Consider the following 26,979-nt stretch of genomic DNA (forward strand, 5'->3'; position numbering starts at 1 on the left):
GAACTTCTTCTCTCCAATTCTCTAACCAACTGACTGACTGACTAATCCTAAACTCTTCCCGCTCTTTGTAATGTAATCTAACTCCACCCACCTACCAGCACGTTTCGTGTTCCAAGCAGGGAGCCACCAATGGGTGCTTTGATATACTCCAAGCAGGGAGCCGCCGAAGGTGCTTTGCTACACTACTTTGTTGTGTGGGGTGCTGGTGTTGGAGTGTGGTCAGGAGTCTCCACCTTACCTGGATGGTGGGGCACCACACCTCAGGAGGAGGTGCAGTACCTCTGTGGCGACTGAGCCTCAGGGGCGCCACACAATATATATAGTCTGTCCACAGGAGGGTTCAACCAAAACCAATGGAATCCTCACTGATGATAAGAATGGAGGTTGCCAAATGCCCTTGTCTAAATTGAGCAGTAGTGAACATGTGCAATCATGATTATTCACTGTTCATAGGAATAATGCTAACTACCACTACCACTCTTTTTTCACAGTCGGCTTTGCGAATAAATTTTTCCTGTAGGTTGAGGAAAGTTGGATTACATTTAAAATATGGAATGAAGATCCTACAATAATGTGCATCTGTAATTACACCAAAAATAGGAGTAAATGCAAGGTCTTGCTGCCCTTATTCCCCACTACTTTGAGCTGAGTATATGCAGGAATTGACCCAATTTTCTAGTTCTGTAACTACCCATCCTGTAAAGGCCGCAGCAAAGCCGCCCCTTCCCCTCAGCGTGGGCTGAAGCTGGCATGATAATGAGTTGGAGGGGGTGGGGAAAAGGAATTAGTGGGGTGGATTTATGCTAAGTGGCAGTTAGTGGTGGGGGAACTTTAGTTTACCACTCACGGTGGGCAAGAACAGTCCTGCCCGCCTGCCTGCCCTAATTTTGTATATGTTCTGGTGCGGTTTGTTAGGTTTAATTATTGGGTCATGGTTGCTTGTGGCAGTTGGGGGGGTCCTTGAAGTTGGTGCTAAATTGGTCTGGGAATCCATGAGAATATGGTTTCCTCATGTTAGGATCCCCGAGGGTGAACCCACTGGACCATGGCAACGAACCTCCCCTGGGCGAGTGGGCCAAGTGGACCACCCCCTATACAGAGAGTGTTAGGGACAGGCCCAGGGAAGACTAGTACCGCGGCAGCTGATACCCAGACAGCCGGGGGAACGCAGGCAGGTGGTCGGCAAGGTAGCCGGAGACACCGGGTAGAACGGCAGGACGGCAGGAGACTGGACCAGGGTAGAACGGCAGGAACACAGAAGACTGGACCAGGGTAGGACAGCAGGAACACAGGAGACTGGACCAGAGTAGGACGGCAGGAACACAGGAGACTGGACCAGGGTAGGACGGCAGGAACACAGGAGGCTGGACCAGGGAAGGACGACAGGAACACAGGAGACTGGACCAGGGTAGGACGGCAGGAACAAAGGAGGCTGGACCAGGGAAGGACGGCAGGAACACAGGAGACAGGAGCAGGGTAGGATGACAGGAACACAGGAGGCTAGACCAGGGAAGGACGGCAGGAACACACGGGATGGCAAGGCTGTCACACTGAAAACACAGGAGAGAACAGGTAACAGCGATGGGAGTACAAGTCTAGCAGCGGTAGCGCAGAGGGAGCAGGAGAGGATGCCAGCAAGTGTGGGGCCAGAATGACACGGAGGTACACGTGACGATCAGGCAGCGTCACTAGGGAGCGACGGCCTGATATAGAAGAGTGGGGAGGAGCTTCCGGATCAGGGTCCTCCATACCATCGAGAGGACCAGGAGGAGCGACGGGCTCACAGAGGAGGAAGTGCGCGCGCCCGTCGAGACCCGCGGGGGACGCGCGCCCGGAAGACCGCAAGCGCCACCATAGGAGCAGGGGCAGAGACTGCGACGCGCCGGGAAGCGGCGGCCCGGTGAGTCTGATGGGGCGCAGGCGGCGACGTGACACCTCAATTGGTATTACAATATGATTTTGGTCTGGTGATTTTGGGGGGATTTACGGCAATGGTTTGTTGGATCCCCAGAGTTTTAGTGGACAGTGGAAACCCTTGGGGTGATGGTGCTCCTGAGCCAGTGGGGTAATGGCTGGGAGTAATCTATGGTCTGTTTATTATGTCCACAGTTTATGTTTTGTTAATCACCAGATTTTGGAGCTTCAAGGACCCTCCCAGCATTGTATATATATTATTGTTAAATATTTGTATGTTCTATAAATAAAAGCTGTTGTGGTCGAAATTATCCAAAATTACGGTGTCTTTGTTTTAATTTTGGGGCTCGTAGTTTGGGGAGGTTATTGGGTATTTAATTTGGTGGGGTGGGTTAAGGTTATAGGAGGGATCCCACCGGAAATATTGACAGTACCAGTGTCAAGTCTTTTGTAGTGAATGGTTTCTCTTCAATCAGCATTTTGTCAACGTTATGGCCTCTTTTCATTACTACCTTTGCACTTGGTTTTTGTCTAGTTTTGTGTATTTTGCCTCTTCTTTGTTTGCACCCAATTCATTATCTTTCTGCAAATTTTTAAGTCTATCTTATAGGTGCTCACTTCCTTTTTTGTTTGTTTTCTGGTTTGTGGGGTTAAGCAATTCTAGAATTTTTTGCCCAATTCATCAATTGCTATTTTTTTCTGACTGACCGTTAATCAGATCTCAATGTAAAGGCTCCGTCACACTAAGCGATATCGCTAGCAATATCGCTAAAGCGTCACCGATTTTGTGACGAAGCGGGCGGGAGGACGTCTTCATCGCCGCCTCTGACAGGTAAGTAACGACCGCTGCTGAGTCGCTACATCGCTAGTGAGATCTGCCTGTTTGGCAGATCACTAGTGACCACATAGCGATGCACCAGCGATCCTGAACGCGTCATATCGTTGTTGGGATCGCTGGTGCATCTCTTAGTGTGACGGGGCCTTAAGTCTATGAGGACCTCGTTCTGGCCTTGTTGTAGCTCTCACAGACTAAGGGCCCCGTCACACATAGCAATCTCGCTAGCGAGATCCCTGCTGAGTCACAAGTTTTGTGACACAACAGCGATCTCACCAGCGAGATCGCTGTGTGTGACATCAATCAGCGACCGCCCCCCCGTCGGTATCGCTGATCGCTGCAAGAAACCTCTGGACATTTTTTTCATCGCTGATCTCCTGCTGGCCAGCACACATCGCTGCGTGTGACAGGCAGGAGACCAGCGATCAGCTGGTAACTAACGTACACATCGGGTATACAAGGGACGCGCGTCCCTTGGATTCCCGATGTGTACGTTAGTTACCAGCGAGTTACAGGTGCCGCCGCCGCCTCACGCTGGGGACCAGGAGCCCGCGGAGTGTGTACCTTAAGTTTGCCGCCACCGCCGCACGCTGGGGATCAGGAGGCAGCAGGACGCTGCCAGGAGAGGCTGGGGATGCAGGCGCGCCCTCTGCTGGTGGAGGACTGGAACAGCAGGCACACTTGTCCGCTGCTCCCGGGCTCGCTCCTCACCTCGGCATCGGCGTGGTGATCGCTGGTGAAGCTGTCTGTGTGACAGCTCACCAGCGATCACATAGCGACTTACCAGCGATCCTGACACGTTGATATCGTTGTCGGGATCGCTGGTAAGTCGCTATGTGTGACTCCAGCTTTACATTGAGCTGTGATTTACAGATCTCCAAATAAAGATAAGTTAAATAGAGAGGCTGGTAAGTTTGAGACTGAGAGCAGGGAAATTAGATTAGTGGCACCACTCCAGCAGTAAAACAAAAGAAAATGCTGGAATGGTGCTTTAACCCCTTTCTGACATCCGACGTACTATCCCGTCCATGGGACCCGGGCCCCTATGCCCATGGACGGGATAGTACGTCTACCGCGATCAGCGGCGCCCACGTGGTGAGCGCCGCTAATCGCGGCCGGGTGTCAGCGGATTATCACAGCTGACACCCAGCACAATGTGTCAGGGGCGGTCACGGACCGCCCCCGACACGTTAACCCCTTGCACACCGCGATCAAACACGATCGCGGTGTACCGGGGGTTAAAGGGAAGCATCGGCAGGGAGGGGGCTCCCTCCTTGCTTCCCTGAGTCCCCCACGGCAGCGCAATGTGCAGCGCTGCTGCGGGGGGCTCCTTTCCTGCAGGCCCCCAAATCCAAGATGGCGACGGGGGCCTTCGGGGGCCTGCAGGAAGCTGGCTTCCTCAGTGCCTGCAAAGCGCAGGCAAGAGGAAGTCTTCTTCAATGCCTGTGACAGATTGCTGATCTGTCACAGTGATCTGTGATGTGACAGATCAGCGATCTATCACAGGACAGTGATGTCCCACCTGGGACTATTTAATAAAGTTAAAAAAAAATAAAAAAAAGTGTTAAAATAATTAAAAAAAAAATCGCCAAATAAATTAGAAAAAAAAAAAAATATTCCCAAAAAAATAAATCCATTTTTTGGAAATAAAAAAACAAACAAACAATAAAAGTACACATATTAGGTATCGCCGCGTCCGTAACGACCCGCCCTATAAAACTGTCCCATTAGTTAACCCCTTTAGCAAACCCCTTAAAAAATAAAAATAAAAAACGAAGCAAAAAATAATGATTTATTATCATACCGCCAAACAAAAAGTGTAATAACGTGCGATCAAAAAGACGCATATAAATATCCATGGTACCGCTGAAAACGTCATCTTGTTCCGCAAAAAAACAAGCTGCCACACAGCATCATCAGCGAAAAAATAAAAAAGTTATAGCTCGCAGAATAAAGCAATGCAAAAATAATTATTTTTTATATAAAATAGTTTTCATTGCATAAAACCGACAAAACATAAAAAAAGACCTAAATGAGGTATCGCTGTAACCGTACTGACCCGAAGAATAAAACCGCTTTATCAATTTTACCGCACGCGGAACGGTGTAAACGCACTCCCCCAAAAGAAATTCATGAAACGCTGGTTTTTGTTCATTCTGCGTCCCAAAAATCGGAATAAAAAGCGATCAAAAAATGTCACGTACCCGAAAATGGTACCAATAAAAACGTCAACTCATCCCGCAAAAAATAAGACCTCACGTGACTCGGTGGGTCAAAATACGGAAAAATTATAGCTCTCAATATGTGGTGATGCAAAAATTATTTTTACAATAAAAAGCGTCTTTTAGCGTGCGACAGCTGCCAAACATAAAAACCGCCATAAATAGTAAATCAAACCCCCCGTTATCACCCCCTTAGTTAGGGAAAAATAATAAAATAAAAAAAATGTATTTATTTCCATTTTCCCATTAGGGTTAGGGTTAGGGCTAGGGTTAGGTCCAGGGCTAGGGCTAGGGTTAGGGTTAGGGTTAGGGTTAGGGCTAGGGCTAGGGTTAGGGTTAGGGCTAGGGTTAGGGTTAGGGTTAGGGATAGGGTTAGGGGTGTGTTGGGGTTCAGGTTGGAGTTAGAATTGGGGGTTTCCACTGTTTGGGCACATCAGGGGCTCTCCAAATGCAACATTGCGTCTGATCTCAAATCCAGCCAATTCTGAGTTGAAAAAGTCAAATGGTGCTCCTTCCCTTCCAAGCTCTGCCATGCACCCAAACAGTGTTTTACCCCCACATGTAGGGTATCAGCCTATTCAGGACAAATTGCAAAACAATTTTTGGGGTCCAATTTCTCCTGTTACCCTTAGGAAAATAAAAAATTGGGGGCAAAAATATCATTTTTGTGGAAAAAAATGATTTTTTTATTTTCGCGTCCGAGCGTTATAAACTTCTGTGAAGCACTTGGGGGTTCAAAGTGCTCACCACACATCTAGATAAGTTCCATGGGGGGTCTAGTGTCCAAAATGGGGTCACTTGTGGGGAGTTTCAATAGTTTAGGTACATCAGGGGCTCTCCAAACGCACATGACACCCGCAGACCATTTCATCAGAGTCTGCATTCCAAAACGTCACTGCTTCCCTTCTGAACCCCGACGTGTGTCCATATAGTACTTTTCTCCCACATATGGGGTGTCAGCGTACTCATGACAAATTGGACCACAACTTTTGGGGTCCAATTTCTCCTGTTACCCTTGGGAAAATGAAAAAATTGGGGACTAATTGATCATGTTTGTGGAAAAAATAAGATTTTTTTATTTTCATGCCCGGGCATTATAAACTTCTGTGAAGCCCTTGGGGGTTCAAAGTGCTCACCACACATCTAGATAAGTTCCTTAGGGGGTCTCATTTCCCAAATGGGGTCATTTGTGGGGGGTTTCCACTGTTTAGGTACATTAGGGGCTCTCCAAAGGCAACATGACACCCGCAGAACATTCCCTCAAAGTCTGCATTCCAAAACGTCACTGCTTCCCTTCCGAGCCCCGACGTGTGTCCATACAGTAGTTTTCTCCCACATATGGGGCGTCAGCGTACTCAGGACAAATTGGACAACAACTTTTGGGGTTCAATTTCTCCTGTTACCCTTGGGAAAATAAAAAAATTGGGGACTAATTGATCATGTTTGTGGAAAAAATACGATTTTTTTATTTTCATGCCCTGGCATTATAAACTTCTGTGAAGCCCTTGGGGGTTCAAAGTGCTCACCTCACATCTAGATAAGTTCCTTAGGGGGTCTAGTTTTCAAAATGGGGTCATTTGTGGGGGGTTTCCACTGTTTAGGTACATTAGGGGCTCTCCAAAGGCAACATGACACCCGCAGACCATTCCATCAATGTCTGCATTCCAAAACGTCACTACTTCCCTTCCGAGCCCCGACGTGTGCCCATACAGTAGTTTTCTCCCACATATGGGGTATCAGCATACTAAGGACAAATTGGACAACAACTTTTGGGGTCCAATTTCTCCTGTTACCCTTGGGAAAATAAAAAAATGGTGACTAAAAGATGATGTTTGTGGAAAAAATACGAATTTTTTATTTTCATGCCCGGGCGTTATAAACTTCTGTGAAGCACTGGGGGGTTCAAAGTGCTCACCACACATCTAGATAAGTTCTTTGGGGGGTCTAGTTTACAAAATGGTGTAATTTGTGGGGGGTTTCCACTGTTTAGGTACATCAGGGGTTTTCCAATCGCGACATGGTGTCCAATCTCAATTCCAGCCAAAAACGTCAAATGGCGCTGATTCCCTTCCGAGCTCTGCCATGCGCCCAAATAGTGGTTTACCCCCACATGTGGGGTATCAGCGTACTCAGGACAAATTGCACAATAACTTTTAGGGTGCTGTTACCCTTGGAAAAATAAGAATTGAGGGTGAAAAGATCATTTTTGTGAAAAAAATATGATTTTTTAATTGTACGGCTTTATGTTATAAACTTCTGTGAAGCCCTTGGGGGTTCAAAGTTCTCACCACACATCTAGATAAGTTCGTTAGGGGGTCTAGTTTCCAAAATGGTGTCATTTGTGGGGGGTTTCCACTGTTTTGGTACATCAGGGGTTTTCCAATCGCGACATGGTGTCCGATCTCAATTCCAGCCAAAAACGTCAAATGGCGCTGCTTCCCTTCCGAGCTCTGCCATGCTCCCAAATAGTGGTTTACCCCCACATGTGGGGTATCAGCGTACTCAGGACAAATTGCACAATAACTTTTAGGGTCCTGTTACCCTTGGAAAAATAAGAATTGAGGGTGAAAAGATCATTTTTGTGGAAAAAATATGATTTTTTAATTGTACGGCTGTATGTTATAAACTTCTGTGAAGCCCTTGGGGGTTCAAAGTTCTCACCACACATCTAGATAAGTTCCTTAGGGGGTCTAGTTTCCAAAATGGTGTCATTTGTGGGTCGTTTCCACTATTTTGGTACATCAGGGGTTTTCCAATCGCGACATGGTGTCTGATCTCAATTCCAGCCAAAAACGTCAAATGGCGCTGCTTCCCTTCCAAGCTCTGCCATGCGCCCAAATAGTGGTTTATCCCCACATGTGGGGTATCAGCGTACTCAGGACAAATTGCACAATAACTTTTAGGGTCCTGTTACCCTTGGGAAAATAAAAATTGGGGTGAAAAGATCATTTTTGTGGAAAAAATATGATTTTTTAATTGTACCGCTGTACGTTATAAACTTCTGTAAAGCCCTTGTGGGTTCAAAGTTCTCACCACATATCTAGATAAGTTCCTTGGGGGGTCTAGTTTCCAAAATGGGGTCACTTGTAGGGGGTTTCCACTGTTTAGGTACATCAGGGACTCTCCAAACGTGACATGGCGTCTGATCTGAATTCCAGCCAATTTTGCATTGAAAAAGTCAAACGGCGCTCCTTCCATTCTGAGCTCTGCCATGCGCCGAAACAGTCGTTCCCCCCACAAATCAGGTATCAGCGTACTCAGGACAAATTGCACAATAACTTTTGCAGTCCAATTTCTCCTGTTACCCTTGGTAAAATAAAAAAAATTGAACCTGTAGTATTTTTTTTGTGAAAAAAAGTTAGATGTTTATTTTTTTTTAAATATTCAAAAAAATTCCTGTGATGCACCTAAAGGGTTAATAAACTTCTTGAATGTGGTTTTGAGCACCTTAAGGGGTGCAGTTTTTAGAATGGTGTCACTTTTGGGTATTTTCTATCAAATAGACCCCTCAAAGTGGCTTCAAATGTGATGTGGTCCTAAAAATAAAATGGTGCTGTAAAAATGAGAAATCGCTGGTCAACTTTTAACCCTTATAACTTCCTAACAAAAAAAAATTTTGGTTCCAAAATTGTGCTGATGTAAAGTAAACATGTGGGAAATGTTAGTTATCAAGTTTTTTGTGTGCCGTATCGCTGTGATTTAAGGGCATAAAAATTCAAAGTTGGAAAATTGCGAAATTTTCAAAATTTTTGCCAAATTTCCGTTTTTTTCACAAATAAACGCAAGTTATTTGAATGAAATTTTACCACTAACATGAAGTACAATATGTCACGAGAAAACAATGTCAGAATCACTGGGATCCATGGAAACGTTCCAGAGTTATGACCTCATAAAGGTACAAGTGGTCAGAATTGTAAAAATTGGCCCGGTCATGAACGTGCAAACCACCCTTGGGGGTGAAGGGGTTAAACAAGAATGAATTTAGGTGCACTGTTGTCATTTTATGCATGAGATAATATTTCTATTGGGCATTAATGGTTCTGAATAACATTTTTTCTTTCAGATATGATATCAAGGCTCTTATTGGAAGGGGAAGTTTTAGCAGAGTGGTAAGAGTTGAACACAGAGCTACTCGCCAACCATTTGCCATCAAAATGATTGAAACAAGAGCTAAAGAAGGCAAGGAAGTCTGTGAATCAGAGCTTAACATCCTCAGGAGAGTCAGCCATCACAACATCATCCAGCTTATTGAAGTGTTTGAGACTCATGACCGAGTGTACATGGTGATGGAACTAGCCACAGGTGGAGATCTGCTCGACAGAATTATCGCTAAAGGATCATTCACTGAGCGAGATGCAACCAAGGTGCTCCACATGATTTTAGATAGCGTAAACTACCTCCATGGACTTGGAATAACACACAGAGATCTCAAACCAGAAAATCTTCTCTATTACCATCCTGGGGCTGACTCAAAGATAGTAGTTACTGATTTTGGCTTGGCAAACGCTGGTAACAAAGGCGGAGACTGGTCAATGAGGACCATATGTGGGACTCCTGAATACATTGCACCAGAGATTATTCTGAAAAAACCTTATAGTAATGCAGTGGACATGTGGGCTCTTGGAGTCATGACTTATTTTTTATTAAGTGGATGCATGCCCTTTGAAGATGAGAACAGAACAAGACTTTACCGGCTAATCCTTAAAGGAAGATACAGTTACTTAGGTGATGTAAGTATACTTCGTGTGTGGAGACATTAAGTACTCTGAAATGTACCTTCACATTGTGGAGGAATGCTGTCCAAAGGCCCAGAATGACTTGAGAAAGGAGGCCACAGATGGAAAAAAAGTGGGTGGAAACATGCAATTAAATGTTTGGCCCCGCCAAGGGTGCACCGAACGCCTGTACTTGGTTTGAATGGTTATTTTGTGCTGACAGTCTCAATTCAAAGATATTGACTACTACTTACACCGGTGCTTGAAAGTTTGTAAACCCTTTAGAATTTTCCAAATATCTGCATATATTTTACCTAAACCTACACAAAGTCCTAAAAGTAGATAAAGAGAATCAAATCAAGCAAATCAGTCATAAATATTGGACTTTGCCATTTTTTTTTAATTTAGAAAATGATCCAAATACCACAAGTCTGTGAGTGGCAAAATTCTGAGAACCCTTAGGCTGCGTTCACACACTATAGTCATGCTGCAGCATTAAACGAAAGGCAGCTCTGTGTTCTTTCCACTTCTCCCTGCACAATCAAAAACGCTGCTTGAAGAGACCGCTAGGGCTGATTATGATGCAGCAGAGTTGTTACAGCTCTCCACAGGTAGAGCTTAGCCCCAGGGCAGTAATAGTGTAAAATGATGGTGATTATGGTAGTAGTGCAGGGCTGAAGTGACGCAGCAAATAAAGAGGAGGACACAGCGAGGTGCAGTCTTCACACTTTTACTCACAGTTTGAGGTGCAGACCAGCTTGGAAGCAATTTAGGATTCCCTATGCCAGACGGTGTTGGAGGCCTCCTTACTACGCTATTCTCTGAGGTCGTTGCTGCCTGAAGCTATGCTCAGTCCTCTGTTACTAACTGTTCTTTAGTCCTTGCTTGTATGACAGGCAGCGTGAGCCTTTTACAGGTGTCACTCCTTCGTGGTGGCTCCACAGCCAGAAATCATGCATGTATTTTTTTATAACTGGATATTTATTGACCTTTCAATAAGAATTTACAGAATGAAATCACACCAAGATACAATGCATGTAAACATTCAATGCAAATCAGTTAACAAACATAATAGAGGCAAATATAAGAAATCTTGCATGTTTTTAGGTGACCAAATACTTATTTTCCGCCATAATTTGCAAAAGAAATCTTGCCAAATCAGACAAGGTGATTTTCTGGATTTGTTTTCTCATTTTGACTCTCATAGTTGTGGTCTACCTATGATGTCAATTACAGGCCTCTCTCATCTTTTTAATTGGGAGAACAATTAGTGGCTGACTAAATACTTTTTCCCCCACTGTAAGTGCTATGTGTGATTGCTGACTAGTACTTTTCAGGCTACAGAGCTGTGAACAAAGCAATACTGCATAAGCTAATATGGTGGTTTAATATGAAGATGTTGGAGTTATAATTTTGTGATTAAAGGTAACCTGTCATCAGGTATTCCCAATATAAACTATGGGCACCACATTTAAAGGGGTTGTCCACTACTAGGACAACCCCTTCTTAATCTGAATATTTGCCTCTATTAAAATAAAAACACCTATACTCACCTTCCATGCTGACGCCGTTCCAGCAGTGTCGCACTCACTTTCCCTGGGATCATTTCCCTGGGATCAACAGGAAGTGAAAACTGCAACTGGTTACTCACCTCCTTTTGGTTACATATACGTCCAAAGTCGGGGACAGTGACGCCAATGCTGAATGGGCACAGGTATCACGCGATATAACAACCTCTCAGGAGCCTCGGGAATGTGAGTGCTGACACCGCTGGTACAATGCTGGTGAGTATAGGTGTTTTTATAGGGGTCAAAGATTCAGATCGACAAGGGGTTGTAATAATAGTGGACAACCCCTTTAATATCTCTTTTACAGTAGTGTAGCAAGGTGTTTATAACTCCCCAACTCCCTCTGCTGATCCCAAAAAATACCTTTCATAATCTCCCAAAAAAGCACAGACTGATCGCAGGTCTTGCTTTGGCGTCTGCTCTCTCTTTGCATTCACTATCCTCCTGCTTCCTCCATGGGTCTTCCGTGCAGTGCCCCCTAATTGCATTGCTACGCAGGTGTACTTTGCTATGCTCTGCTGAGGGCAGAGCAAAGTACAGTAATGCCTATGCGCCGGCTTTACTTCCGGGTCAACGGTGTTCTTTGGCCTCTATCGGCGCATGTGCATTGGAGTACTTTACTCTGACCTCAACAAGGCAGAGCGAAGGACGCCTGCGCAGGCGCATGATTGGTGGACACTGTGTGGATGATGTAGCACACCTCACTCACATGAAGCAAGCAGGAGGACGGTGATTGCAGTGAGAGAGAAGATACTGAGGCAAGGCCAGCGACGCCCATCGGACCAGACCGCAACAAATGGGGGGGAATATAAAATGTATTTTTTTGGCCATGCGGAGGGGGTGGGGACTTATATACACTCACTGGCCACTTTATTAGGTACACCATGCTAGTAAGGGGTTGGACCCCCTTTTGCCTTCAGAACTGCCTCAATTCTTCGTGGCAGAGATTCAACAAGGTGCTGGAAGCATTCCTCAGAGATTTTGGACCATATTGACATGATGGCATCACACAGTTGGCGCAGATTTGTCGGCTGCACATCCCTGATGCGAATCTCCCGTTCCACCACATCCCAAAGATGCTCTATTGGATTGAGATCTGGTGACTGAGGAGGCCATTTGAGTACAGTAAACTCATTGTCATGTTCAAGAAACCAATCTGAGATGATTCGAGCTTTATGACATGGCGCATTATCCTGCTGAAAGTAGCCATCAGATGTTGGGTACATTGTGGTCATAAAGGGATGGACATGGTCAGCAACAATGCTCAGGTAGGCTGTGGCGTTGCAACGATGCTCAATTGGTACCAAGGGGCCCAAAGAGTGCCCAGAAAAAATTCCCCACACCATGACACCACCACCACCAGCCTGAACCGTTGATACAAGGCAGGATGGATCCATGCTTTCATGTTGTTTACGCCAAATTCTGACCCTACCATCCGAATGTCGCAGCAGAAATCGAGACTCATCAGACCAGGCAACGTTTTTCCAATCTTCTACTGTCCAATTTCGATGAGCTTGTGCAAATTGTAGCCTCAGTTTCCTGTTCTTAGCTGAGAGGAGTGGTACCCAGTGTGGTCTTCTGCTGCTGTACCCCATCTGCCTCAAAGTTCGACGCACTGTGCGTTCAGAGATGCTCTTCTGCCTACCTTGGTTGTAACGGGTGGCAATTTGAGTCACTGTTGCCTTTCTATCAGCTCGAACCAGTCTGCCCATTCTCCTCTGACCTCTGGCATCAACATGGCATTTCCGGCCACAGAACTGCCGCTCACTGGATTTTTTTTCTTTTTCGGACCATTCTCTGTAAACCCTAGAGATGGTTGTGCGTGAAAATCCCAGTAGATCAGCAGTTTCTGAAATTCTCAGACCAGCCCTTCTGGCACCAACAATCATGCCACGTTCAAAGGCACTCAAATCACCTTTCTTCCCCATACTGATGCTCGGTTTGAACTGCAGGAGATTGTCTTGACCATGTCTACATGCCTAAATGCACTGAGTTGCCGCCATGTGATTGGCTGATTAGAAATTAAGTCTTAACACACAGTTGGACAGGTGTACCTAATAAAGTGGCCAGTGAGTGTATATCTTACTAGACTACTGTACAAGAGGCATTAATGGCGGTGGCCGTAGTTTATATTGGCAAAACCTGGTGACAGGTTGCCTTTAAGATTATATGGTGGTACACTGGTGAAATTGGTCTCTTAAGGTTATAAGGAGCTATGGTGTATGTACACTGGTATTAAAGGTCACACTGAGAAATGAGGTTCTTAGAGATGATGGAACCTTTTGTATTTCGAAATCACCAAATTCAACAAATTTTTCCCAAAAATTAAGTTTGCAGCAAATCCATTCCTCATGGACAGCAGTGCTGAAAAGTCTTCAGTCACCCTAAATAGATGTGTGTAACATACTGAGGTCTCCTAGGACTGTAGCCAACCCCTTTCAAGCTCTTTAACATGAACATAAACATCCAAAGAATCAGATGACTGTCATAGAAACAGATGACAGTAACTGCTAGTAACCAGCAGCCATTTTAATAACAATGACAGACTTCTCATGTTTTTTTAAATAAAAAAAAATGTTCAAAAATGATTCCTTTGTGATCAGGCAGACTTTTCTGTGCAAACTAAAATTGATGATGTCGCTGTGAGAGGTAAAAAATCACCTGTTATAACTGAAATGAGTGATGTACCATATACAGTGGCATGTAAAAGTTTGGGCACCCCCTGGCCAAAATTATTGTTCTCCTGAATAATTATGCAAATTGAAGATGAAATGATTTCTAAAGGGCCTAAAGTCAAAGTTGACACATTTCCTTTGTACTTTATATATTAATCTTTTACATTTTAAAAATTCTAAAAAGGAAAATGTGACAATGCAAAAGTTTTGGCACCCTGCATGGTTAGTACCTAGTAGCATCCCCTTTCGAAAGGCATCTTTCCCAACCATCAGTCAGCCGGTGCTCCCATACATATTGGACCATCGGTCGTAACCGTTGATATTGGTGGGTTCGGACGATGTATATCGGTTCTTTGAGACTGTCTAGTTTAAGTTTATATTGTCTCGGCAATAGACATTATTAATAAATGTGCCCCTGTGTATGTGTGAACAGGTTTGGACTGGCCATCTGGCAATTCTGGCAAATGTCAGAAGGGCCTGTCTGGTCATGGGCTGCCTTGTCTGCTACGTTGTTAACAGAATCGATGTTCTCAAGACACTCATACAGTTAAGAGACTTGACGTAGCACAAAGTCGCTGACTCCGTCATAAACTCCAGCAGGCCACGGGTATTATTAGAAATATTGGTCTTATAGTAAATCTTGCTTTCCTCCATCCAGGGTAATATTAGTAATATATCCCATCTGGTTCTTGGGGATGGGGATAACATGGGCCTGTGTGATTGCAAATGCCAGGGCTGAATTCCAGCCCCAGTCCATACCTGGGTGGAATTATTTATTGAGCCCCTTGGCCACACCGAGGGTGCACTGAGCACCCTAATGAACATATTTGATTAAATTTGAGTTTCTGCAGAACAGAGGCAGACATGAATGGGTGAGCCTCATCCGATATATAGAAGAGAATAGTTCATGTGTAAGGAAATTGACGTTTCCCTGCTCCCCCTTGAAGACATCACAGCTGTGTATAATGTGATGTGTAATCTGAATAATATCCTGTGTCTTGTGTCCATCTTCTGACATGAGTAAGGGGGTGAACAGGAATAGCGTCATTGGACAGAAGCACGCTCTGGAGCCGGAATTATCGGGGCCGTCACCACTGTTGCAGGGGGATGACTTGTCTGACATGCCTGACTTGACTGGGCGGGAAGAGCTTGAGCACCTGACTGAAGAGGGCGTGGGGGACTTAAAAGGAGCGGAGCATGGGAAGGGTAGAGACTTGGCGGGAAGGCGACTACAGAGCAGGACAAAGGTTGACTCCCTCTCCTCAACTACCGCCACTGACGCCAGCCTTTTTCAGGCTGTTCTCCCCTTGAGCACCCTATCCAGTGCCTCCCCACATATGAAACCCGTAATGGCTAGTGCAGTAGACTTACTGACCATCCCTGGACCCTATGACTCTGCACGAGGCCTTGTCATACCTGCGGCCTGTATGACATCGTGCTCCCTGCGTTGTGCGTCACACTTCAACAACCCACAGCAGGAACTTTATCCCAAGTTCAACGGACCCAAGTTCAATGACCCCAAGACCAACGGATCGGAATACTTCGGCACGGTCAGGAGACAATGCATCTCGTTTTTACGCCACAGAGCCAAAGACTGTTCACGGACTGTGACGCTGTCGGGAACTGTTCCAACCGTTCTCCAATAAGATCTTCAATCGATAAGTCCTTATCTTCACTTTTTACTTCTTGTGTTGTGTTTTATTGTATATTTCACTGCCTGTCTCAACATCTCCCTGTGCAGAAGGTTTCCTTGAATACATATTCAATAATTGCTTTAGTAAACTTTGTTAACCCCTTCTCTGCCTCCTGCTGTTCACTGCATCCAGCGAACCTTTACCCATGTGAAGTGTATGATGCTTGCCTATGTAATATGCTAATGTAAGGTATTATAATGCATAGTCATGTGATGCATGAAAGACATAGGTTAGTACTTAGGACATAAGGTAGTGTTTGCATAGAATGTAGGTGAAGGGGTTTCCCCAGCAACAGACACAGGGGGAGAGCTTAGTGTTAGGACAAGTGACCTGCTTCCTGAAGTTAGTCAGAGAGGAGAGTATGAAGAAGTGACAAGTGTGCAGTGCTGCCGTTTGGGTGAACTACAGCAAAGGAGACGACGGGACGATGAGGTAGCATGACTAGGAACTGACAGAAGAGGCACAGTGGTCTTCTACCTTAAAGGGGTCCTAGTGTAGGTAACAGCAAGTTCGCAGGATGCAGTCACGAGACGCGAGACTGGTTGAACTTTGAAAAGCAAACTTTTATAATTTGAAGCCGCTAGGGCTATACTAAGCAACCAAAACGGGGTTACAACAGTTGTCCTCGCAGGGACTCAGTACAACCAAACACTATTTGAAAAGAACACGACTAATCCGGCCAAGGCCGGTTACTATGGGGCCACAGTACGGCCGTCTACGGGTCCTTATACTCTATAATGTCACTTATCCATCCTGACGTCCCTCGGCATCTCTGTGGAAGCTGCGTTGCTGATGGAGCTGCTTTGGTGTCTTTGATAAGGCTGCTTTGGCGTCTTTGATGAGGCTGCTCTGGCGTCTTTGATAAGGTTGCTGTGGCGTCTTTGATGAGGCTGCCTTGGCGTCGCAGCCGCTGGGCCCAGCAGCTGAAGATTTGGAGTAGTCTTCAGGCGTTCCAGCGCCCAGGAGGAGTTGGGGCACAACAGGCCCTGATGGAGTCCTGAGATGAAGTAACCCCCTGTTGTAACAGCGGGGTTGTGCTTGTTAGCGAGTTCAATGGGACTCCTGTCCCCAAGCAGGGTTGTGTCGCAGTGCTCAAGAGTGGCGGTTTACTGGCCATGCGCACAGCCTGAGGCTGTGTGCAGCAGAGTGTCTCTGTTGACGAGGAACAGGCCCCAACTGCTGACTGCAGTGGGGTGAAGGTGACTGTGACCAGTGATAGACAGGCCGCAACCACGGGCTGAAGTGAAACGGCAGCGTCCGCAGGTGGCAGTGGGCAGGTCGCAACCGCGGGCTGAAGGGGGATGACAGCAGCTGGGAGAGGGAGTGGACAGGCTGTGGAGGGGTCGAGCTCAGCGGTAACGGCCGAGAATGACCGGGGGCAGATCATAACCCGGGATTGGGGTGAAGAGGCAGTCCCCTGTCGGTAAGCTCGGCGCCTCTTTCCTGAGGGCCACTGCGTATCTACCCTCTGCTGCTGGTCTCTTCTCTCAAATTTCAGTGTCCTTCCCGTTCTTTCACGCCCCCTCCGTCTCCTGCTCTGTGTCTGACGTATCACCAACTGACTCCTCTGCTCGCTCCCTGTCCCTTTTATACTCGCCCCTCCCCTTGCTGTCCTGTCACTCTCAACAGTCCACTCTCCTCTGTTTCCTTAGGAACTCAGATGGCGGCCCCCTTGGTTCCGGCCCGGACACTCTGTGGGGGTCCTCCTCCCTACACTCCCCCATCCTGTAAGCTCGCCAGTCTTCGGGCAAGGGCCTCAGTATACTTGGGCTGGTCTGCGGAGGTGTCAGTTTTCGTTGCCATATGAATTGGTCCTATTCGTATCGTTCGGGGGGTTTGCCGGCTGTTGACCGCTCGGAGCGTCTTAGTTCGACAAGGGTGGAGTCTTCTGGGGTGGTGGCCGGTAGTGGGCTAGCTGGTTCAAGTGGGCTAATTGTGTCAGTTGGTTTGTCATTGAGTAGAGAGCCCCTGGATATTGTGGGGAAGTCTTCGTCGTCCGAGTCCCAGAACACGGGCAATTGTTCAGAGACCTGAGGAGCAGGTTCAGGTTGTTTCGAGTCGGTGGAAATACAGGGGCGTAGCATATTCCGATGCCCTATGCGGGTAGGCAGTGTTTCATCTTTCTCGGGTCGTATTTCGTACACAGGTCTTTCAGGGTTTATATGGCATAGGACCCGATAGGGACCCTCTTCCCAGCGTGACTCTAATTTGTTCTGGGGACGTTGGTCTAGTACGAGTACTCGGTCTCCGCTTTGGAGGTCAGGAGGTGGAGATGAACTCTTTCCTGGGTGTTCTAAGTCTTGAAGTTTGGTATGTACGATTCAATGAAGAGTTTGCAGCCTGTGCCGGTGATTTCGGACCCATGATGATACCCCAGTCCAGGGCTGAGGTTCCTCTGGGTCCAACTCTACCTCCGTGATCCCCTTGCCCTCGTGTCCGAACAACAGGGAGTAAGGGGTATATCCGGTAACTCGATGTACTCGATTGTTATAGACCCATACTATTTCAGGGACATATTCGGGCCAACGGGCCTTCTTGTCACTCTCCAGAGTACGCAACATTTGGATTAATGTCTGATTAAATCGCCCGCAGGCCCCGTTTCCCTGCGGGTGGCATGGCGTGGTCTGGGATTTGTCAATACCGTATAGAAGGTGTAGTTCCTCCATTATTTTTCCCAAAAAACATGCTCCTTGATCAGAATGTATACGCTGAGGACAGCCGTAAACTTGTATAAAGTTTCTACAAATTGCGGAGGCGGCCGACTCCAAGGTCTGGTCTCGAGTGGGGGTGACCACAGTGAACTTAGTGAAATGGTCTACCATGATGAGGCAGTGTTCATACCCCTGGAATGTGGGACCAATGGTCAGGTAATCCACCGTCAGAAGCTCAAGGGGCACTGAGGTCACGATTGTTTGTACAGGGGCTCACTGTGCGGGCGGTTTAGCTAATTCGCATAGGCGACAGGTCCGGCAAGTCTCGTCCACAACCGCATCCAAGCGTGGATGGTAAATTTTCTGTTGTAACCATTGCAAGGTCTTTTGAGCTCTGAAATGAGCCCCTTTTTCGTGGGCTTCTCGAGCCAGTTCGTTAAGTTGGGCTCCTGGCGTAACTACCTGCCAAATCGTCATAGATGTTGTTCGTGATGTCATTTTACGATACAATAGTCCCTTTCGGATAACCAGTCTCTCCCATTGTCGTAACATCATCGACATGTCCTGAGTCAAAGTCTGTCTTTGGGAGTCAGTGGGCAATTTGCCAGCGGTTACCCATTTCCGGAGAAGCCCAATTTCTTCGTCTTCTTGCTGCTGTTGGATCCACTTATCCCGGGATTGTTCCAGCATGCCCCTTAGGGTCTCCGTGAGAGGTACTTCCTGGGTGGCAGCTGTAAGCACGGCAGCGGTGAGGGCGAACGGTATCTCTTCCCCTTCTAGTTCGTCCTCTCGACTCTTCCCTGGGGTTGTATGTCGAATTCTGGAGAGAGCATCAGCGTGTACATTCTCAGCCCCTCTTTTATTGATAATTTTATAGTTGAATTTCACCATCCGGGCCACCCATCTTTGTTCCAGAGCTCCCAATTTGGCGTTTTCCAAATGGGCCAGTGGGTTATTGTCGGTCCACACCACTACTACGGAGCCCGCCAGGTACTCTGCAAACCGCTCCGTCATGGCCCACACTACTGCGAGGAGCTCGAGCTTAAAGGAGCTGTAATTGTCAGGGTTGCGCTCGGAATCATGGAGTGAGTGGCTTCCATACACGATCACTCTCTCCCGGCCGTCTTGAATTTGTGACAACACAGCCCCCAGCTCGTGAAGACTCCCGTCAGTGTGCAGGATGAACGGTTGCGAGAAATCCGCATAATCCAACACCGGAGCATCCGAAAGCGCAGCCTTAAGGTCTTGGAAGGCCTCTTCTTGAGGTTGTCGCCATTGGATTTTTCGTCCATTTGCCCCAGCGGGAGCCCCCTTCAGCAGGTTGTGCAGGGCTCGAGCCCGGCATGCAAAATTCTTTACGAAACGACGGTAGTATCCGGCCAACCCCAGGAAGGCCGGGCACGTCTTTTATCGTTTCGGGGGTAGGCCATCCCTGAATGACAGCAACCTTTTCCCAGGACGGCCTTACACCCTCCGCTGAGACGACATGACCCAGATATTCGATCTGGGTGCGAAATAGATGACATTTTTGAGGTTTTACCTTCAACCCGTACTTTTGCAGCCGTCCGAGTACCTGCCCCAACCGCTTCAGGTGGTCCTCAAAAGTGGCAGCATAGATGATGATATCATCCAGGTATATCAACGTGGCCTCAAAATTGAGATCTCCCAGACACCGCTCCATCAACCGCTGAAAGGTTCCCGGGGCATTGGCCAGTCCGAACGGCATTCGATTAAACTCAGATAGCCCCATAGGAAGTATGAACGCCATCTTCTTCTGACATGCTAGTACCCACTGGCCAGGTCCAAAGTAGAAAAGTATGTCGCCTTCCCCAAGGCGGACAAGGATTCTCTTATTCGGGGTAGTGGGTACGAGTCTTTGATAGTACAAGCATTCAGCTTTCGATAGTCCACGCAGAATCGTAAGGTGCCATCCTTTTTGCGGACCAACACAATAGGAGCCGCCCAGGAGCTTTGGCTTTCTCGAATCACTCCCTTTTGTAGCATTTGGGCCAGCAAAGTTTTCACCTCTTGGTAGAGTTGTGGAGGAATCTGTCGATATTGTTCACGGATGGGGGCTGCTCCTGCCGTGGGAATTCCATGGGTGATGGCGGTGGTACATCCAAAATCTTCCTCATGACTAGCAAATACCTCGTGGTACTGTCCGAGCAGTGTTTTTATCTCTGAGAGAGCTGGGCTGCAATTATTCCGGAGAGTTCGGCCCGCATTTGTTCCAGGATGATTCAACCCTTTTCCTGAGTTGAAATTTCAGTAGCCTGTAGAGTACGGATAGTTACTGCCCAGGAGTCCTCGGATTGCACTCTCAATTGAACTGCAGAGGCCGGTAGTACTTCTTCAAAAGGCCTTACTAACTTGGCCAATTCTGTCCGGGGCTTTAGAGTGATGTCTTGGTCTTCAAGGTTGACTTATCTTTGATAAGGCTGCTGTGGCGTCTTTGATGAGGCTGCCTTGGCGTCGCAGCCGCTGGGCCCAGCTGCTGAAGATTTGGAGTAGTCTTCGGGCGTTCCAGCACCCAGGAGCAGTTGGGGCACAACAGGCCCTGATGGAGTCCTGAGATGAAGTAACCCCCTGTTGTAACAGCGGGGTTGCGCTTGTTAGCGAGTTCAATGGGACTCCTGTCCCAAAGCAGGGTTGTGTCGCAGTGCTCAAGAGTGGCGGTTTACTGGCCACATGCACAGCCTGAGGCTGTGTGCAGAGTGTCTCTGTTGACGAGGAACAGGCCCCAACTGCCGACTGCAGCGGGGTGAAGGTGGCTGTGAGCAGTGATAGACAGGCTGCAATCACGGGCTGAAGTGAAACGGCAGCGTCCGTGGGTGGCAGTGGGCAGGCCGCAACCGCGGGCTGAAGGGGGATGGCAGCAGCTGGGAGAGGGCAGGCCGCGGAGGGCTTGAGCTCAGCGGTAACGGCCGAGGATGACCGGGGACAGATCATAACCCGGGATTGGGGTGAAGAGGCAGTCCCCTGTTGGTATGCTCGGCGCCTCTTTCCTGAGGGCCACTGCGTATCTACCCTCTGCTGCTGGTCTCTTCTCTCAACTGTCAGTGTCCTTCCCGTTCTCTCACGCCCCCTCCGTCTCCTGCTCTGTGTCTGACGTATGACCAACTGACTCCTCTGCGCGCTCCCTGTCCCTTTTATACTCGTCCCTCCCCTTGCTGTCCTGTCACTCTCAACAGTCCACTCTCCTCCTCTGCTCCCAGGGTACTGTTTCCTTAGGAACTCAGATGGCGGTCCCCTTGGTTCCGGCCCGGACACTCTGTGGGGGTCCTCCTCCCTACACTTGCATAGGACGATGTGTCATGAGAAACCCTAAGCTTGATAAACACAGAAGAAGGTACTGACCTAAAGAGGACTGAGACTGTGGGACTAGTGAGGGTCCCTAGACGTAGATCCAGGGGGTCCATAGTGATAGGATGCAGAGCTGCTGAGCGGGTATAGAGGAACTCGCTGAACTGTACTGTGGCGACAAGGTAACAAGGTAGCTGTGTGCTATACTAGCCCTGGAGCAGACTATGGTGGAAGGATGATGTCAAGGAAAAGGTTTCTCTCTGTAAATGAAAAGTGCTTAAGACTGTGCACTCACTATCCTTTGTATACAACCCTCATCAAGTTCAGTAAAGTTCCCATGTTGGAACAGAAGTCTCCTTTACTAATCTGTGGAACTCATTGTCCTGGCCAGCCAATACCACCCAGCAAGGCCCCACAATTATCTGTAGGATGCCAAAGTCATTGGGGATAGAAGCTCGCCCACGACTACCTCGCTTGGGTATCGTACACGTGCTATGATTTTTTTCATACTCAGTTCATGTGAAAAACTTTCGTATGAACTGCCTTACTGAATTACATTGTGCTGTTTGATTTTTACTTGTACAGCACTTGTCCATATAATACGCTTGCCTGAACGATCCTAAAAGTCAAAACAGGCCTGGTCCATTGTTGCTGCACACGGCGGTTGCCAGCTTCTGAAATCATAAGTTCACAAACTTTTGCCAGTCACAGACTTGATGTTGGAGCAAATTCTAATATTTTCAACTCAATAGTTTGATTTTGTTCTCTTAAACTACTTTTAGGACTTTTGAACATTTTTTCCCTTTTATTTTTGACCAAAATAATGCATTTTTTGTATTTTCAAAAAAGTACAGTATATTATTTTAATAATAGCTAACAATGTTAAAAATATAGCTAAAAATAATGCATTCATCTCACATATTACACATATCAATAATCAAATGTGTTATAGGAAATCAGTGACCTGGAGGTGCAGGGAGGCCATTGCAGGGCGGCTAATAATGAGGGCAATCTGGCCTGTTTCTCTGGCCCTGAGGCTCTGGGAGGCCAGGTTGCCCTCTTGTGCGGCGGACATGGAGTGATCCCTGCAGCTCCGCTACCTACAGGAGAAAATGGCAGCGGTGCAGAGCTACAGGGATCCGTCCTGTGCTTCCTTTTGGTGCTTTTTGACTGACACAGCCTAAGTCAGACAGAAACCTGCTGGCGACGATGATGCTGTGGCTGCCAGGGAACGTGCGGAGAGGTGAGTGGTGTGTTTTTTAACAAGACATTGGGGGGAGGTTCGGGAGAGCAATGATGGATGTGGTGGGGGAGAGCAATGACGGAGGTGGGGGAGAAGGCAATCATGGGATGTGGGGCGAGGTCAAAGAAGAATGTGGGGAATTGGGATGGGAATAAGGGGGACTTATAATGGACTTATGAACAGGGGGAGGTGGACGTTAGATATGGATGTAAAATGAATTGAATGGTGGAGGAGGTTGCTAAGCCCCTGGTAGTGTCCTCCCCATCTCACAATTCATTGTGATGCTATCAAGGACTTACGGGGACACAGGACAGGGACTAAGGCTATGTGCACATGTTCAGGATTTGCAGGAGAAAATAGTGCTGCATTTTCTAATATATCGTCAGGAATAATGCTGCATAAAATTATTTTTTTTGCCACGTTTTTGCCATGCTTTTGTTGTGTATTTTCCCCTTCTCATTAGTATGGCTGAAATACGCTGCAAGAATTGACATTATGCATATTTTAATCTGCGGCAAATTTGCAAGGAAAAAAAAAATGCAACGTGTGTATGAGACTTCAGGGATCTCATTCACTTTGCTTTTACTGTAAAATTGTGCATATTTTCCGTGTGCACAAAGACTTACAGTTAATTGGGGAGAATCACAGACTGAATAATTTATATTATTGGGTGGCGGAGATAATAGTTAATGGGGGGCACAGTGCTGCTTCTCACTTTATGTTTTAAATGGTGGGGTACATATTTGTATTCAGGGGGGAGACACATGTATGTATACAATATATGTGACCTTGTATTTTCAGGGCTGCGATGATCATCGTGATAAGACTAGTTGTAGCTGGGAGATATTGAAATGAAGGTCTGACCAGATTGAGAAGAAACAGCAGAAAACTACTCTTATTAGATGAGAAATCAGCGGTAAGTGCCTGGATGTAAATGTTTTTCTGTATCTGTTCTGTTTAATAATGTTATCTGTAAAATCCCTCAGGCCACATTCTCTCATTCATGTCCGTGTGTTTACAGATTGCTTTTATCAAATGGCACACAGACTCGAGGAGTTTTATAGGTCCATTCACACATCCGTGAAAATCACTGATCTGAGAATGAGATCCGTGAGAGTCAGAGAATGTCCTGTTCTGATCTTGAGGATCTTGCATCTGTAAAAGCGTGCAGCACACCGACACTGCACACGGATACAGGAATGTAGCCTTATTATATATAGCACAGTCCCTTAGTATATAGTGTACTCACTTATTATATATAGCACAGTCCCTTAGTATATAGTGTACTCACTTATTATGTATAGCACAGTCCCTTAGTATATAGTGTACTCACTTATTATGTATAGCACAGTCCCTTGTTATATAGTGTACTCACTTATTATGTGTAGCGCAGTCCATTAGTATATAGTGTATTCACTTATGTATAGTGCCATCCTTAGTTATATAGTTTCCTATTTTATTAAATATAACACCGTCCCTTTATTACGTACCATCCTCTCTAGTTTTACATGATGCCGTCCCTTATTACATAGCTCTGCTGTTATGTACAGCACTGTCTCTTACATAGTATATTCTTGTTAATTTTGTTATTAACAGCTCCCTCTCTTATTACATAGTCCCCTTTCTTTTTAAAATATAAAAGACTTCTGATAGGGCAGCATCTCACCAAATGACCAGTCTATCAGCTCATCCATTAGAAAAGAAGCTTTCCAATGCTTCATCTGCCTTCATTGCATTATATACTGTATCTAACAAGAGAGGATGGTTTGGAATAAAGAATAGGGGTCTATATAATCTGATATATAAGGGACAGAGCTGTGTATAACAAGAGAGGGCACTGTGTAATAAGGGACGGTTATATACATAATAAAGGAGACTTTGTATCTGTGTGTGTGTGTGTGTGTGTGTGTGTGTGTGTGTGTGTGTGTGTGTGGCTATATACAGTGTCTTGCGAAAGTATTCGGCCTCCTGGAACTTTTCAACCTTTTCCCACATATCATGCTTCAAACATAAAGATACCAAATGTAAATTTTTGGTGAAGAATCAACAACAAGTGGAACACAATTGTGAAGTTGAACGAAATTTATTGGTTATTTTAAATTTTTGTGGAAAACCAAAAACTGAAAAGTGGGGCATGCAATATTATTCGGCCCCTTTACCTTAATACTTTGTTGCGCCACCTTTTGCTGCAATTACAGCTGCAAGTCGCTTGGGGTATGTCTCTATCAGTGTTAGGCTTCAGGTTTCTGCATCTGCTCTGCAGGAATCCAGAGCCTCACATTCTGCGGTCTCCTGCTGTCTATCTACTGCAGAGATTACTTTGCAGCAGACCGCTCCAGAGACTAAGTTCCTCTGTGCTCATACTGGGCATGCTCATGAGACGATCTCCCATTGGAGATCGGGAGTCATGTGCCCAGGTCCTGCTCCAGTTCTCATTGGTCCATCTCGGAGATCTGGAAGGTCCCGCACGGCTATAAAAAGCGCGCATGACCGTTCGGCCATGCGCTAATATAGACTATACTTGCTATGTGTGAATGGTGACGGATGTATGATTCTGGTGACTGACTTATTAAGAAACCCCTTCCCTCTGATATTACGCATGTGGATAGGGAATTAGTTCTGAAGTCAGCGCCAGTCAGTGGCAAGCCTTAGGCCACTGTGCACACCGCACCTCTGCGCTAGCATCCGACATTGCGCCTGCTTTGTAGCTGTGTCGTCCTGCGGCAGTGTCCTACGCCACGCTGCAGTTGCAGCCCTTCCTGGCGCTCGCAGTAGCGACGTCGCACACACGGTAGGTCTAGACGGGCGCAGCTCCTCTGTTTTAGGTCTTGCTCCTGTGACCTGATACCGTGTGTGCATTTACCTGAGGCCTGTGATACTAACAGGCTCAGTGTTTTTGTATGTTTATGTTGCGGCGCCTCTGTGTGTGAACAGAGCCCGCTTTGCGCACTTCGGGTGAAGTCTAACCCGTGCGCATTATACCACCATATTGCTTGTCTGTCATTACCTAGCAGCGGTGTAACATCTACCGCACGGTGGACCCTGAGCGGCGAACGCACTTTATTATTTATTTTTATTTAGTGCGTTCCGCCGTTCCTAGCAGTCAGTTTTGTACATCAAGAGACTGAAATTCTCGCCCATTCTTCCTTGGCAAACAGCTCAAGTTCAGTGAGGTTTGATGGAGATTGTTTGTGAACAGCAGTTTTCAGCTCTTTCCACAGATTCTCGATTGGATTCAGGTCTGTACTTTGACTTGGCCATTCTAACACCTGGATACGTTTATTTGTGAACCATTCCATTGTAGATTTTGCTTTATGTTTGGGATCATTGACTTGTTTGAAGACAAATCTCTGTCCCAGTCTCAGTTCTTTTGCAGACTCCAACAGGTATTCTTCAAGAATGGTCATGTATTTGGCTCCATCCATCTTGCCATCGATTTTAACCATCTTCTCTGTCCATGCTGAAGAAAAGCAGGCCCAAACCATGATTCTGCCACCACCATATTTGACAGCGGAGATCGTGTGTTCAGGGTGATAAGCTGTGTTGCCTTTACGCCAAACATACTGTATCTTTTGGCATTGTTGCCAAAAAGTTCGATTTTTGTTTCATCTCACCAGAGCACCTTCTTCCACATGTTTGGTGTGTCTCCCAGGTGGCTTGTTGCAAACTTTAAACAACACTTTTTATGGATATCTTTGAGAAGTGGCTTTCTTCTTGCCACTCTTCCATAAAGGCCAGATTTGTGCAGTGTACGACTGATTGTTGTCCTATGGACAGACTGTCCCACCTCAGCTGTAGATCTCTGCAGTTCATCCAGAGTGATCATGGGCCTCTTGGCTGCATCTCTGATCAGTCTTCTCCTTGTTTGAGATGAAAGTTTAGAGGGACGGCCGGGTCTTGGTAGATTTGCAGTGGTATGATACTCCTTCCTTTTCAATATCATCACTTGCACAGTGCTCCTTGGGATGTTTAAAGTTTTGGAAATCAATTTGTATCTAAATCTGGCTTTAAACTTCTCCACAACAGTATCACGGACCTGCCTGTTGTATTCCTTGGTCTTCATGATGCTCTCTGTGCTTCAAACAGAACCCTGAGACTATCACAGAGCAGGTGCATTGATACGGAGACTTGATTACACACAGGTGGATTATATTTATCA

The 26,979-nt window shown here is 46.6% G+C and overlaps 1 protein-coding gene across 1 annotated transcript in view; it reads left to right on the forward strand.

Moving 5' to 3' along the window:
- The window catches only part of PSKH2 (protein serine kinase H2), a 66,979-nt gene that overhangs the window by 27,343 nt on the left and 12,657 nt on the right, over nt 1–26,979 (forward strand). The window contains exon 3 of the mRNA XM_073550548.1: nt 9,035–9,701. Coding sequence (XP_073406649.1) covers nt 9,035–9,701 — 667 coding nt within the window. The remainder of the gene's footprint in view (nt 1–9,034; nt 9,702–26,979) is intronic.

The sequence above is a fragment of the Dendrobates tinctorius genome, unplaced genomic scaffold, assembly GCF_039654945.1.
Source record: "Dendrobates tinctorius isolate UK_male_01 unplaced genomic scaffold, ASM3965494v1 ptg000165l, whole genome shotgun sequence".
Taxonomy (NCBI): Eukaryota; Metazoa; Chordata; class Amphibia; order Anura; family Dendrobatidae; genus Dendrobates; species Dendrobates tinctorius.